Source organism: Serinus canaria, chromosome 7 (assembly GCF_022539315.1).
Source record: "Serinus canaria isolate serCan28SL12 chromosome 7, serCan2020, whole genome shotgun sequence".
In the NCBI taxonomy this organism is placed as follows: Eukaryota; Metazoa; Chordata; class Aves; order Passeriformes; family Fringillidae; genus Serinus; species Serinus canaria.
In genome coordinates, this window is record NC_066321.1 from 18,181,518 (window position 1) to 18,194,245 (window position 12,728).

The window sequence follows — 12,728 nt, forward strand, 5'->3', positions numbered from 1 at the left end:
CACTGCCACTTCCAGCAATGGAGGCAGGCTCTCTCTAATCACTGATGTCTGTTCTGTTTTCTACATGTTGTTGAGAAGAGACTGTTTTTGCTGTTTTTCCCAAGGCCTGAATAAAATTTAGTCCTATCATCTGAAGACATAAAATAGTGTTAAGTTAGAGCAGTGTTAGAAGAGACAATTTTAAGGAGTTTTCTGAAAACATGGAAATATTCTGTTCATGTTGTACTTACCAGAGCTCCACTACTGAGGAGAATCATAAAGACAATGAAAGTCTCAAACCAGTTGTGTTCAACAATCCTGAAGCAGGTTTTTCTAAGGTTCCACCACTGCTTTCCTCTCCCTTCTTCTATACTTACTTGACAGCACTTGAACCTTCTTACACAGCCTTTAAAACATTGTATGTAATGAGAGGAGAGAAAAAGGAGAGATCTTGTTAAATTGCATTAATTTTGGTTATGCATTTTGTTAATGATACAATGCTATCTTTACTGCGCTATTTAGTAAATAACCAATAGATTTTTACCTAGAGAACCTTGTTTTTCCTCAAAGAAGAAAATAACATTGAGACAATTGGAATTTTCAGTTAAATAAACAAGTGAGAAGAATGCATTTCTCATTTATCAAGAAGTAGCCAATACACTGCACACAAAAAGATAGAAGTCCAACCAACACAAAGCCAAATTACAGAATACAAAATAGGAGTTAAAATACACAAACACCTCCAAATGTCAGGTAGGTTGATGTAGTAAGATATGGTCAAATGATATTAAACTGTACCTTCTTTTCTTCAGGATACTCAATTCAGACCATGTTGTATTCCTTGCATGAAAAAAAAAAATCTAAGCCTCTTGTCTGAGTTTGGAGCTTTTCAATACCAGCTAATTTCTCTGCCTTCTGCCCCTAATTTATTTTGCACTTTTATGAGTTAGCTGCTGACTTCTGTGTAGAAAAATACTAGTAATAAATAATGGTATTTTCCATGAAAATTCCCAGACTGTTACAGTACTACCTCTTACAAGTTCAATGTAAATTTCTTAAGAATGATCTGTTATCATGTCCAGAAGTAATCTAACCTGACAATAGCATTTATTCTCCAATGCCTATATCTAACTTTTGTTCACAGATACCAAAAATGGCATTTGTATCTTTATATTGCTGTTTTAAAAAGTATTTATTTCTCCACCTCCTTCACATGCACACATCCATAAAACGCCATTGGAAAAACATCTGTGATCAGATTGGGCTTTTATTGAATTGTGGGCCAATAGAAGGAAGAATGAAAGATGAAGGAGTCCACCAGGTTAGACTGTTCTTTCCCCAGGTGGCACACAAGGCTCTTCCTTCTCCTCTTTCCAATTTGTAGAAGATTCATTTAGTATTTTTCACAAAACCATCTAGGTGCAGTTTTTATTTATCCTTAAACAGCTATTGTAGTAATGTATGCTTTATAAAGCACTTAGATGTCTGTGAAGAATATTTTTTAAACAGTATCTTTATTATCTGTAACTAAACTCTGAAAGTACAGTAACATACTAAAACAAAACTTTCAATACCATATTTTTATTTCTATTTATTTTAGAAATTGAGATACATTTCCAATAAAATGTTTTCTTAACTGTTTATCCAATACATAGTATAATTGTGGTATCAGTTTCCATATAATATATTATGGACTAAAAGTACCACTGCTAATAATCAGAGCTTAAACACTAACAAAAGGGTAATACAATTCATAAATCTTCATGCTAACTTACAAAGAAAATAGTTCTGTAATTCTATTAATAATTATTACTAGTGTTTTTCTCCCAAATACCTTCTGTGAAGCAGGCCTCTGGCTCCTGGGCTTCTTCAGGTTCAGCTTCTGGTTGTTCTTCTGCAGGAAGCCCAATGTCCACTGTGCTGCCTTCAGATGAACTAGATGAATTTAACTTCTGTAAAGGAAAGAAGCAACACAAATGAACAGTAAATAATTTAAAGGCAAATATTATTTGATTCTGGAATAAGTAAATTAGACAATGTTTTTGAATGTTCTAGAATGCAACATGAGTAAGTTGTTGATAAACATCTGAGAAATTTATAGAGTCTGTTTTTCTCCTGTAGTGTATCAATCTATTAAATAGAAGGTGTAACAGTAACAGATCAAACTTCAAATAAAATTGTGCTTTATACTTAAAAATGTGGGTAATGCTAAGTCTGAGAAGATTTATGACCACAACAAGCCAAGTCATAATGATCTCTTGACCTACATAGAAATAATGAAGCTTAAAAAAATATGCAGGAATTTGTAGTGTCTACTGAAAATCAGGCAAGAGGCTAAAAATAACTACAAAAATGAGGTGGGAGCTCAGAGGAAAGAGGAAAGAAAGCAGAGAAGACCAAACTTCAGGGATTAGTAAATCCAGATTAAAATTGCTGAAAGCCTAGCTCAGAGTGAAGCAGAATCTGCAGACAATAAGGCTGAGGTAGTTTAAGCCCATAAAAAAATCAGATCGTATTTTATGAACAAATTTTCAACAACATGATGAGCATAACGAGAGTGAGGCGTAAGTTGGAAACCAAGTTAAAAAAAAAAAAAAAAAGAATGCACTTAAGCTAATTCTAATCCTAAAAATCCAAAACCTGTTGTAACACATAATATGTAGCTGGAACCTGGTTGCAATCTATGTCTTTGGCATTATGGCTAAAACTTGGGCAAAATTGTGAAGGAAATATATTTAAATATGTATGGCTAAACAAAATAATGAAACAACTACAATATAGATCACTGAGTCTAGCTATAAACTCAGCACTGCCAAGACTTCTATTAAACCATGTCCCTGGGTGCCGCATCTTTTACATACATTCAGGTATGACAATTCATACACTTCCTTGGGCAGCCTATTCCAGTGCTTGACAATCCTGTCAGGGGAGAAATTTTCCCTAATATCCATTTTAAACCTCCCCTAGAGCAACTTGAGGCCATTTACACACACTGAAAGGATAGTGATAAAGAATTCAGCTACCCTAAAATTTGGTCTCTGAAGCACTGGTAGCAATACAACAGTGGGACAGATGGACAGAGCTATCCTGTAAAGAAACTTCATTGCAACCAAAATGGGAACTATCTGGTTAAGGCTGAGGTTTCTCAAGTGAGAAAATTAATGTTGGTAAGTGTCTGGAAGGGCAATTTTCTGATTTGACTAAAATGTCAACAAAGCCATTAAGGGTGCAGTTGTGTTGCAAATTCTGTCATTGAATCAATTTAAATTATTTTGCTAAAATAGCCACATACAAAAAGTTGCATAATGGAACAGTTATAGCCTTAATATGCTTTTTTAAATTACAGTTCTCAAAAAGGCCTTATATCAATAGCCTGCTTTAGCATTCTTTTAGCAACAGTAGATACTTTCATCTGTTGGTACTTTTCAATTTTAAAAACCAAGTGAATTGGAAGTGTATGGGTGAGTCTATGGGTAAAACTTCTTTTTATGGGAATCTAGGGGTAGAAGAGCTGAAAATTTTAAAATCTAAAAGAATTCATATGTTTAAAGGAGTTATATAAACTATTTATATGTTTTCTGGTTTATATATGCTTTTTCAAGGGAGGAAATGTATCACACTCCTCATGGGACCCTTTCACAGAAGGCAAACAAAAATTTCTGGTGGAATAACACTGCAGCTAAAGCACTGTCCCCTACAAGTAGTTATAACTACCATGTGGATCATGCATAGTTTTTATGGATTAGATGAGTCTCCCACTACATGGCCTCTTATCCCCTCCAGAAGGCTATAATTTTTTAACTTTTTCTCACACTTCTGTTCATCAAGAATTAAGTCCTCCTTTATACACTCATGTATGCCTATCTACAAAGAAATGTCAAAATAAATGATTAAGAATTGAATACACTGGCTTATGAGAAGTAAAAAACCCCAAAACTAATCAAACAAAATCCCACATAACAAAGACCCTCAAAAGATCAAAGAGAATGCAAAAAATATCTAAATACCTCTTTGCTTTCTTCCAGGTCTGATTCACTACTAAATTCTTCTGTGTTTAGATTTTCAAAGTCAGATTCACCCACAGCAATGGGCACTGTCACAGTGAGGCTTGGGTTGTTTATGAATGACATGTAATCACTCTCATCAATAATGTATTTTTCCACACTGCTGCCTGTGCCTATACCACTGGTGGTTCCATTTGCATCTTTAATGTAGTCATGGTCCTTGCTTAGTTCCACGGTTGTATGGTTGGAAATACAGCTATTTTTGTTGTTTAAATCTTCAAGTGGCTTGATTTCATCTAAAGCTTTCTGTTTTTTAACAAAGGCTTTTTGGATGAATTCACGTGCTTTTCTCTTCACATAATCTATGCCTTTCTGCATTCTTGCCACTGCAATCTGGAGATTGTTCATTTCATTATCATCATCTGTCACAGCAAGGTTGTCTGCACTAAATGAGCTCAAGAGCAAGGCCAGAAATAAGTTCAGTACCTGCAGAAAGATTTTAAAAATATGTTCAAGACTTTATTTTAAAAAATAACATTTATTTTATTAAAAAAATGTCCTATAATTGACATCAAAGACTAAAATCCCAATAATTCACCATAACCAAAAAAGTACCCTCAAAAAATTTTCTCTTCTCCATAAAAACGAAGCTTATTTCTCTTAGCTTAGGTCCTGCTTACTATTCAAAATATTTGTACAACTGACTAATATCTGTAAATGTGTCTTGAATTCCCCACAGTATGTAAATATTTTGGTGTCAAAGCTTATAATCTAAAAATGGAGCTATCAGATTTGCTCTTCAGCATCATTAAAAAGTTTAATTTAGCCCATCACACAAAAGAAATTAGATTATTCAGGTGACTAATCATATGGTATAAATAATTTAAAAAATCCACAGCAAATTGTTTATAAAGAGCCCATAAACTAAAATTATTTGTAGCACAAAATATTTTCAAAGGGCCAAGAGAGAAATTAGTCACATTCTTAAGTGCCCACTGTGACATTCTTAGGATTTTGACATGGCAGAATATTTTGTTCTTTATCCAAAACAGCTCTTAAGCTTAACTTTAAGCATTTCTTGAAACCACCTGCTAAAGTGCTTTGTTGAAGCAGAGCCAGAGCACTTAGTTCACTTCAGGACTGAGATCACTCTCTTGCCAAATAATTTTTTGTTAACCCTGATTACATACCACTAGGTTTCCAATCACCATGACCATCATGAAGACTGTAAGGCACATGGCTTGGCCAGCAACCTCCATGCAGTCCCACATGGTTTCTATCCATTCTCCACACAGCACTCGGAATACAATCAGGAAAGAGTGGAAGAAATCTTGCATGTGCCAGCGAGGGAGCACACAGTCACTTGCAATTTTGCAGACACATTCCTTGTAGTTTTTCCCAAAGAGCTGCATCCCAACCACAGCAAAAATGAACACAATGATGGCCAGCACCAGGGTCAGATTCCCCAGAGCTCCCACGGAATTACCAATGATTTTTATCAACATATTTAGAGTTGGCCAGGATTTTGCCAATTTGAAAACTCGTAACTGGAAAGAAAGAAAAATATTGTTAGGAGAACCAGAAAGATAGAAGGATATTTTAAAGTTATTTTTGGAAGGATATTGCTGCAAAATATGCCTGTAGTTGGACTGTTCAGAGGGTATAATCTTGTCTAAAAGCATGAAGATGGAAGTTTCCCTCAAGAAAAATTTTTAAAATTGTAATTTGATATTCTCAAAGCATAGCTTTTACTGAAGGCCAAAGAAGCTACTGATTTGAACTTAAAATCTAGGGTTCACCTGTTAAAATGATCTAGACAACTTTTCAACTAGTGTTTGTAGAGATCTGTTCCTGTGATGCCAATCAGAGTATAACACCTGTAGTGAGTCAATTAATGTCTGCATAGTGGGATGTTTAAATGTGTATATACAATGGATACATTGGAAATAGCCCCAGGGCACCCACTGCTCTCTGTTTGGATCTCTATCAATTTCCACTGAAGACTGTAAGATACCACAATCAGTAAGGATTTGTGCTAATGAGCCTGTGCTCAGGATCAGTATCATGGCAAACATCAAACAAAATTTTTAGACAAAAATAAAATTATTTCAAAGAAGCCACATTGAAAAATCTGTACAATTGAAGTATATTTACCAGTCTGAATGATCGAAGAACAGATAGTCCTTCCACATCTGCAAGACCAAGTTCAACCAAGCTAAGGGTTACAATAAAGCCATCAAAAATATTCCAGCCTTCCTGGAAATAATAGTAAGGGTCCATTGCAATTATCTTGAGAAACATTTCTGCTGTGAAGATTCCAGTGAAGACCTGAGTTCAAAGGGCAGTTTGTTATTTCAAGGTGAAACAGAATACTCCAGATCTAGTTTAATTCAAGCTATGTATTATCCAAAAGCAATACTTAAAAATAGTTATATTTACTGTAGTGATTTATTATGCCCACCTTCCCTTAAAAAGTGTCAGAAAATCAGATAACTTTTCTATGAATTAAATTTTATACTAAGCAAATTACATAAACTTCTATTTTATAACATTTGAAATCCAATTTCAACATTCTAAGGATATGGACTTTCTCATGTGCAGTACAAACAATGTCCCAGATTTGATTTTCAGAACATAAACCAGAATGCCTTCCAAGAAATTATATGGTATGGCTCTTTCTTGGTATACAAATTACAAATTAGGCCAAATCTAAGACTAAAGGGGGGCAGCTTCTTGCCTGCCATGACCTGCCTATAATTCAGTTCAACAGAGCTGTGATTATTTACACCAGATGAATAAATGGTATATTATAATGTACTTCAGCTGATACAGCAACTGAGACACATTATGATGTGCTGAGGTACAACAATCTACTGAAGCTGAGTAACTTCTACCTGGGTGTGCCCAGAAGTAGCAGCAAATTTGGTTGGCTCAGACACTTCAATGCCAGGAATAAAAGAGTATTTAAGAATACATTTTAAACAAAGTGCTGCTGGTAGTGGTTTCTCATCATGAGTTTCTATGTAGAATAAAGTAGGAATTTTATTTAAGACCCACCAAAGTAATAACCCTGAGTAGCTTTGAGAGAAGTCTTGGGAGAATTTCTTCTAGGATAGGAATGTACTAAAGTCACTGTTAAAAACTGCTTGAGCCCTGCTCTGACAGGTTTTCTGGTTTGGGGTTTTTTTTTTTTCTGTTTGTAATAACCCATTTTTCAGCAAGCTGAAAAGAAAATAGGACAGCTAAAGAGAATAATCTAAGTGGGATAATCAGGAGACAGGAAAGAAGTCTGACTTGCTCTGCCTAGGAACACCAATACTCAAGACAGATTGTTACAGTCTTTAAATACACTCCAGATACAAACACCAGAGAGGGAAAGGTTACCAATTTTTAAGATGCAGGATTGGAACCCCTGAGAAAGACACAGGAATGATACAGTTTGAAATGCTGACAGGTTCCCAACAATCAGAACAGCACAAGAAGCTTTAAAGTGGAGCTACTGGAGCAGGCAACCTCTGAGATCCTCTCTATTGCAGAAGGGGTCTATGTCAGGGAACCTAACACTGGAAGAATGTGGTGCATATAGACAGGTTCTCTCACACTCCCTTTGTAATCAGAGGTACACCAAGATTTATATGGAATTTTCTTGGTTGGAAAACAAACCTATAAAATGCTACAATACAAGATTTTGCATTTTATTAGGAAACAGAGGTTCAGCATTTCCCTTATATTAAGTATATGAAAATCAACTGTACAATTTTGTATTCATTCTCCCCCTTTAATTCTATGGCTATTTGCATGATCTATTTGTTCCTCATTACAAAATAAGGATTATTAAAAATCACATTATAAGAAATCAATTCTTAAAGAAGGAGATAAAGTAGGACTGTAGCTGCAGATACTTCTATGTGATCAAACCTGTCAGTTCAAAAGCAAGAGAGCTGCAAAAAGTTAACTCATGAAATCTTGAATAATTTATCTTTTTGGAGCAGAGAGAAAGGGAGAAAATACAGCTGACAACCTGAGGAAAATACATCTTACTAATTATCAGAAGATAAAAACAATAAAAAATAGGAGAGGAAAAAGTACTGTGGGATATTTTTTTACATAAAACATAGAAAGAAAACAATCCACTTATCCATATAAAAAGACTTTTGCACAAGAAAATTCTAGAAATGCTTTTAAAGGGATCTTTTAGCTATTATAAGTTTCTGCTCAGGAAACAGCAATTAAAAACACATTCATAATTTAAAGATTTGTCTTGCATTTATTGAGAAATTAACACTGCATTTATTTGCATAGTGTCTGTTTCATGGAAACAATGCATTTCCTGGTTTGGTAATTACACAAATCAAACTCTACTTAAGATGGACTTTACTTAATGTAGCATTGTAGCCAATTTTTAAATTTTTAATTTGAATTTGCAGAATACAACAGTATATTGATTTTGCAGAATCCTAAACTACATGAGTCAGGGTTGACAGTCAAATTCCAAAAATGTTCTGATACTTATACCAGAATGCCAATAAATATCCAAAAGCTGTTAAAACCTTTTCTTTCACTTAAAGGCATATTTCCTTTCAGATCATGAATGTAAAACCCCAGCAAACTTACCAGATTTCCAACTGAAAGTACATTATTGAATTCTTCGGTCATTGGATAATGTTCCATAGCCATAAAGAGTGTATTTAAAACAATGCAAATTGTAATAGCCAGGTCAACAAATGGGTCCATTACCACTAAGTTGACAATATGTTTGACTTTTAACCAATGTGGACTGCAGTCCCAGATCAAGAAAATATTTGCAAATTTATACCAGCACGGTGGGCATTTCTGTCTCGATTCTTCAAGTTCTGTGGGGAAGAGAAAGTTTATATTTTTAACTATGTGATTTCTCTAACACTCCTCATTCCAATATGAATTGTATCAGTCAAGTTTTCAGTCTCTAGTGGTACTGATCAACCTCCTTTAAGCCCCCTTTCCACACACAGGGCTTTTAAGGAAAGCCTTTAAAAATTGCTGTTGAATATATTTGCTATGTTCAAAGCATATCTGTAGCATAAAGCATAACTTCTTTGTATTACAATCATTATGCCAATCAGCATCAATTTATGCATTGGTTTGTAGTATGTATTTAATTTTTCCTTGATTACACTTCAGCTTGTTTCTCCCACCTACTGTTCAAGTATATAAATATTTTTATTCTGAAATTTGTAGCATTTAAGTGAAAATGGTCATTCTGAATTCAAGAAAAAAAACATTTTGATCACCTAGAATAGCGCTACAAAATGACTGAATAAATATACCTGCAGAAATGCTTATATTTTTAACAATAGTTGCATATGTTTGAAAAATGTTCAGTGTTTTTCCTGTGTCCAATGAAAAATTTTAATTGCTATGCATAACTACCCACTCAATTATGACCATGAACATGAATTAGATGGTGACAAAACAATAAGATAGAAATGCTTCCTTATGTAATAACTTTAATGCTTAGTTATGTAATAACCTTAATAAATAAAGAGCTTCAAGTTTACTGATAAATAAATGACAGTTTTTTTAGATGTTATCTGTACTTAAGCTATTTTAAATCTTTTCTCAAGTTTCAGCTCAAACTTTTAGAAATCTATGGGAAAAACAGGATTAAATATTAAGCTATGCATAGCACACACCTTCCACAGTGTTTGTGAGGATGCTAGCAATACTCATGGCTCTTTCCCTTAAAGCTGGATCTTCCAGGTAGTCCATAGAAACATGAAAAGAACCTGATATCCTCTTCCTCATTTCTGGTTCTGTCGTGGTGCCCTATACAGAGAGATGAGACCATGTTGAAGGAACAACCAGGTAAAAGCAAGTACTACATAAGCCTGTTAGTGGTGTCTTAGCTTGGACACGTGCTCCGTGCACTTCATATTTTATCATGTCAGACTTTTATTACTTTTTAGTACCTTTCAAACAGTTTTAGAATTCCGTTAGGTCACAGGTACCTGCAGTTCAAGATTGACAGAGAGTTTATTTACTCAATTTTTGCATTTTTTCTTTAAGATATGAAAAGCCTTAAAACATTTAAACAAATTTAAACAAATGGAAAAAGGTTGAGTTCAAAATATTGCACAAAATTTTGCAAACTGTAATTTTTTTTCCCTTGCTCCTGTTGATAGGATATTCTGGGGTTTGCAACATAATAGTCTTTTCTCCTAATCAAACTGCAGCAAGTAAGAAAAGTCTGACTTCCTCATGCTTCCTCATGCTAGTATTTTTTGGCAGTCTGAGTAGACAAATTTGAACTAAGCAAGAAATTTTTTGGAGACATTTTCTCTTACTTTTGTATGGTAAGAGAATGGCAGCAATATGTGCTGCCAATATGTTCACACAACCATTTGCAATTTTAGAAGTATGTATTGAACTTTGATCTTCCAGTGAACTATTTGTTGTCTGTACTACAATACTCCACCAGAAATGGATGGAAAATATATAGGAATGAGAAATAAATGGTAATAAGGAATTGAAAACTTCCTTACATTTTAAACCAGGCTGATAAGGAAGAGTGATATCAAAATTAACTAATAATGCTAATTTTGATAGTGGTAGTACAGCATCATATTGATTGCAGTTATATAACATCTTTGCATAATATTTTCCATTGTATATCAACTACGATAACTAGATGGACCTTTAGATCAGCTAAAGGAAAGAATGGCACTGCAATACAGTGAAGCATAGCATTTTTATGAATGTGTAAGTTATTAATGTATTACTTGGAAACTGTGACTTGCATTTGTTAGTTATGTGAATCTTTGTAAGTAAATGCTTAGCTTGCAAACCTATCTTAGCTCTTTTATTTACTAAAGAGTTTACAAGATGCAGGAGCATTCATAGCTTGACCAACCAGGAAGCATTGCCAAGGGTTCCATTCTGTAGAAAACACTGGCTGGTGCAGTAAGAGGCCACCATGCCTGAGCTATTTAAAACTTTCTTACATTGTCATCAGTAGCTGGTTTATCTATTATCACCTCTGGCAGAAGCTGTCCAACAGGCGATGTAGGAACAGATGGTCCACCAACCAGGGAAACCACCCCATTGCAATCCACGGTGCTGTGCATCTTCCCATTCACTGGAAACACTGCCAGCATCCTGGATGACCTACTGGCCTGGCTGATGTTGCTGTTGCGCCGTTCTCCGTGCCTGCGCGGCACAAAGAGAGAATCCCTTCTGCTGTCGTTGTCTTCAAAGGTGCTGTGCTCATCATCAGCAAAGTCATTTTCTGACCCTACATCCTTTGCTCGACCTCTGAAGCTGAAAAGACTTGTTCTGCTGTTGCGCCTTGGGGAAAACAGCGAGCCACGAATGCTCAGCAAAGACTGCAGGTAAAAGAAATACATGATTATTAGCTGAAATCCTCAAACTTAGTGCTTTTAGATTAGCATTGGTTTTCTTTTTTTCTTAAATAAGAGTACCCATGTTACCCATGTTAATTTCATGCTGCCCTGAAATTTTTGCATGTATTTCATTAGAAATACATATTTTGCAGATAGAAGTGTCACTGTTCAGGGATTCTTAAGACAAAACCAGTGCTGAACATTCCTTTTTCAGTTGAAGTTGCTAAATAGATTAGTTGCACAATTCCCACTGAGAAAAAAAGGAAGCCCATACATGCACTTTCATGTATGAACAATCTCACCCATATGAACAAACATTGGCTCAAACATCATTGAAACAAAAGAAAAATGTGAGGCTATCATAACAGAAAAATACTGTAGCATTTTAACAGGTAATATATAATCTAAAAGGAACCCTTCACAATCAATCAGAGAATATTTTAATATGATTTTTAAATAATCCCATTAAAAGAACAGAGATATGAGGTTACATTTAATTCTGAGTTTTTTCTAGCTGGTAGGCAATCTAGCAGCTAGAGCACTTCCTCTCAAACCCTAGCAACACTAATATAAAGTATCAGTATTTCCTTTGTTTATGCAGTAGAATCAGATTACTGCACTTTAGAAAGACTAAAGTAGTTTTGCAACAGCCTATGATGCTTTAAATATGTTTTTACTACAGGAAAAGCGATAGGCAGTACCTGATGTGGAGAAGAATACTTCTTTTCATATGTCAGTCTATTGCCTTCAATAGACAATCGAAAACCTTTCCTTCTGATGCTGTCTTCTGATTCAGACTTGTGAAATTCATCTTCATCTTTTTCCTCTCCTCCAGACTGTTCTTTCTGTTTCCTTTTTTTCCTTCTATTTCTCCTCTCTTTTGCACTCTTTGAGCTCAATTTTGATGCGTCTGAGGAGCTTTCTGAGAGCCCTCCTGCTTCTCCTCCAGCACTGGGCTCCCTGGACTCTGCAGATGCTGTTACTGCTGCTGCTGCCACCGCTGCTGCCTGCCATGGTGCAGAAGGAATTGAGCAAACCATAACCTAACATTTTCCTTTCTTTAATTTACTTATACATAATTTCTACACCAAAAGTCCCAGTTCCCTTTCTATAGGGTATCCTCTCCCTAAATTTTTCTTCTATTATTATTAATCAGTTGACTCAAGATATGTGTTGGTCATAGACTTCTCTCATCCTTCATGAGTAAATTTTAAATGCAGAAATCTACCATACTGAGCTAATGGCCCTAGACTAGAAAAACATAGTGAATACCCAATACCTAGTTTTGAATATTCCTTCTTGATGGCTGAATCATTCACAATACCCTTCTTTAGTGCAGAATAGAAAACCTCTGAGCTAGTTCAGT

At 35.0% G+C, this 12,728-nt stretch overlaps 1 protein-coding gene across 10 annotated transcripts in view; it reads right to left on the reverse strand.

Annotated features, from left to right (window-relative positions):
- LOC103814404 (sodium channel protein type 1 subunit alpha) overlaps window positions 1–12,728 on the reverse strand; it is a 59,939-nt gene that overhangs the window by 27,533 nt on the left and 19,678 nt on the right. For 4 of the 10 annotated variants that reach the window (XM_030240751.2, XM_050977028.1, XM_050977029.1 and 1 more), the window contains exons 10-18: window positions 12,064–12,369; window positions 10,997–11,344; window positions 9,656–9,788; window positions 8,598–8,836; window positions 6,138–6,311; window positions 5,174–5,530; window positions 3,987–4,469; window positions 1,814–1,931; window positions 231–385 (exon numbers count right to left, since the gene is read on the reverse strand). In XM_030240751.2, the coding sequence (XP_030096611.1) occupies window positions 231–385; window positions 1,814–1,931; window positions 3,987–4,469; window positions 5,174–5,530; window positions 6,138–6,311; window positions 8,598–8,836; window positions 9,656–9,788; window positions 10,997–11,344; window positions 12,064–12,369 (2,313 nt within the window). Of the gene's footprint in view, window positions 1–230; window positions 386–1,813; window positions 1,932–3,986; window positions 4,470–5,173; window positions 5,531–6,137; window positions 6,312–8,597; window positions 8,837–9,655; window positions 9,789–10,513; window positions 10,518–10,963; window positions 11,345–12,063; window positions 12,370–12,728 lie in introns of all 10 variants that reach the window. The other 6 variants (XM_050977030.1, XM_050977031.1, XM_030240747.2 and 3 more) reach the window with 4 other exon arrangements.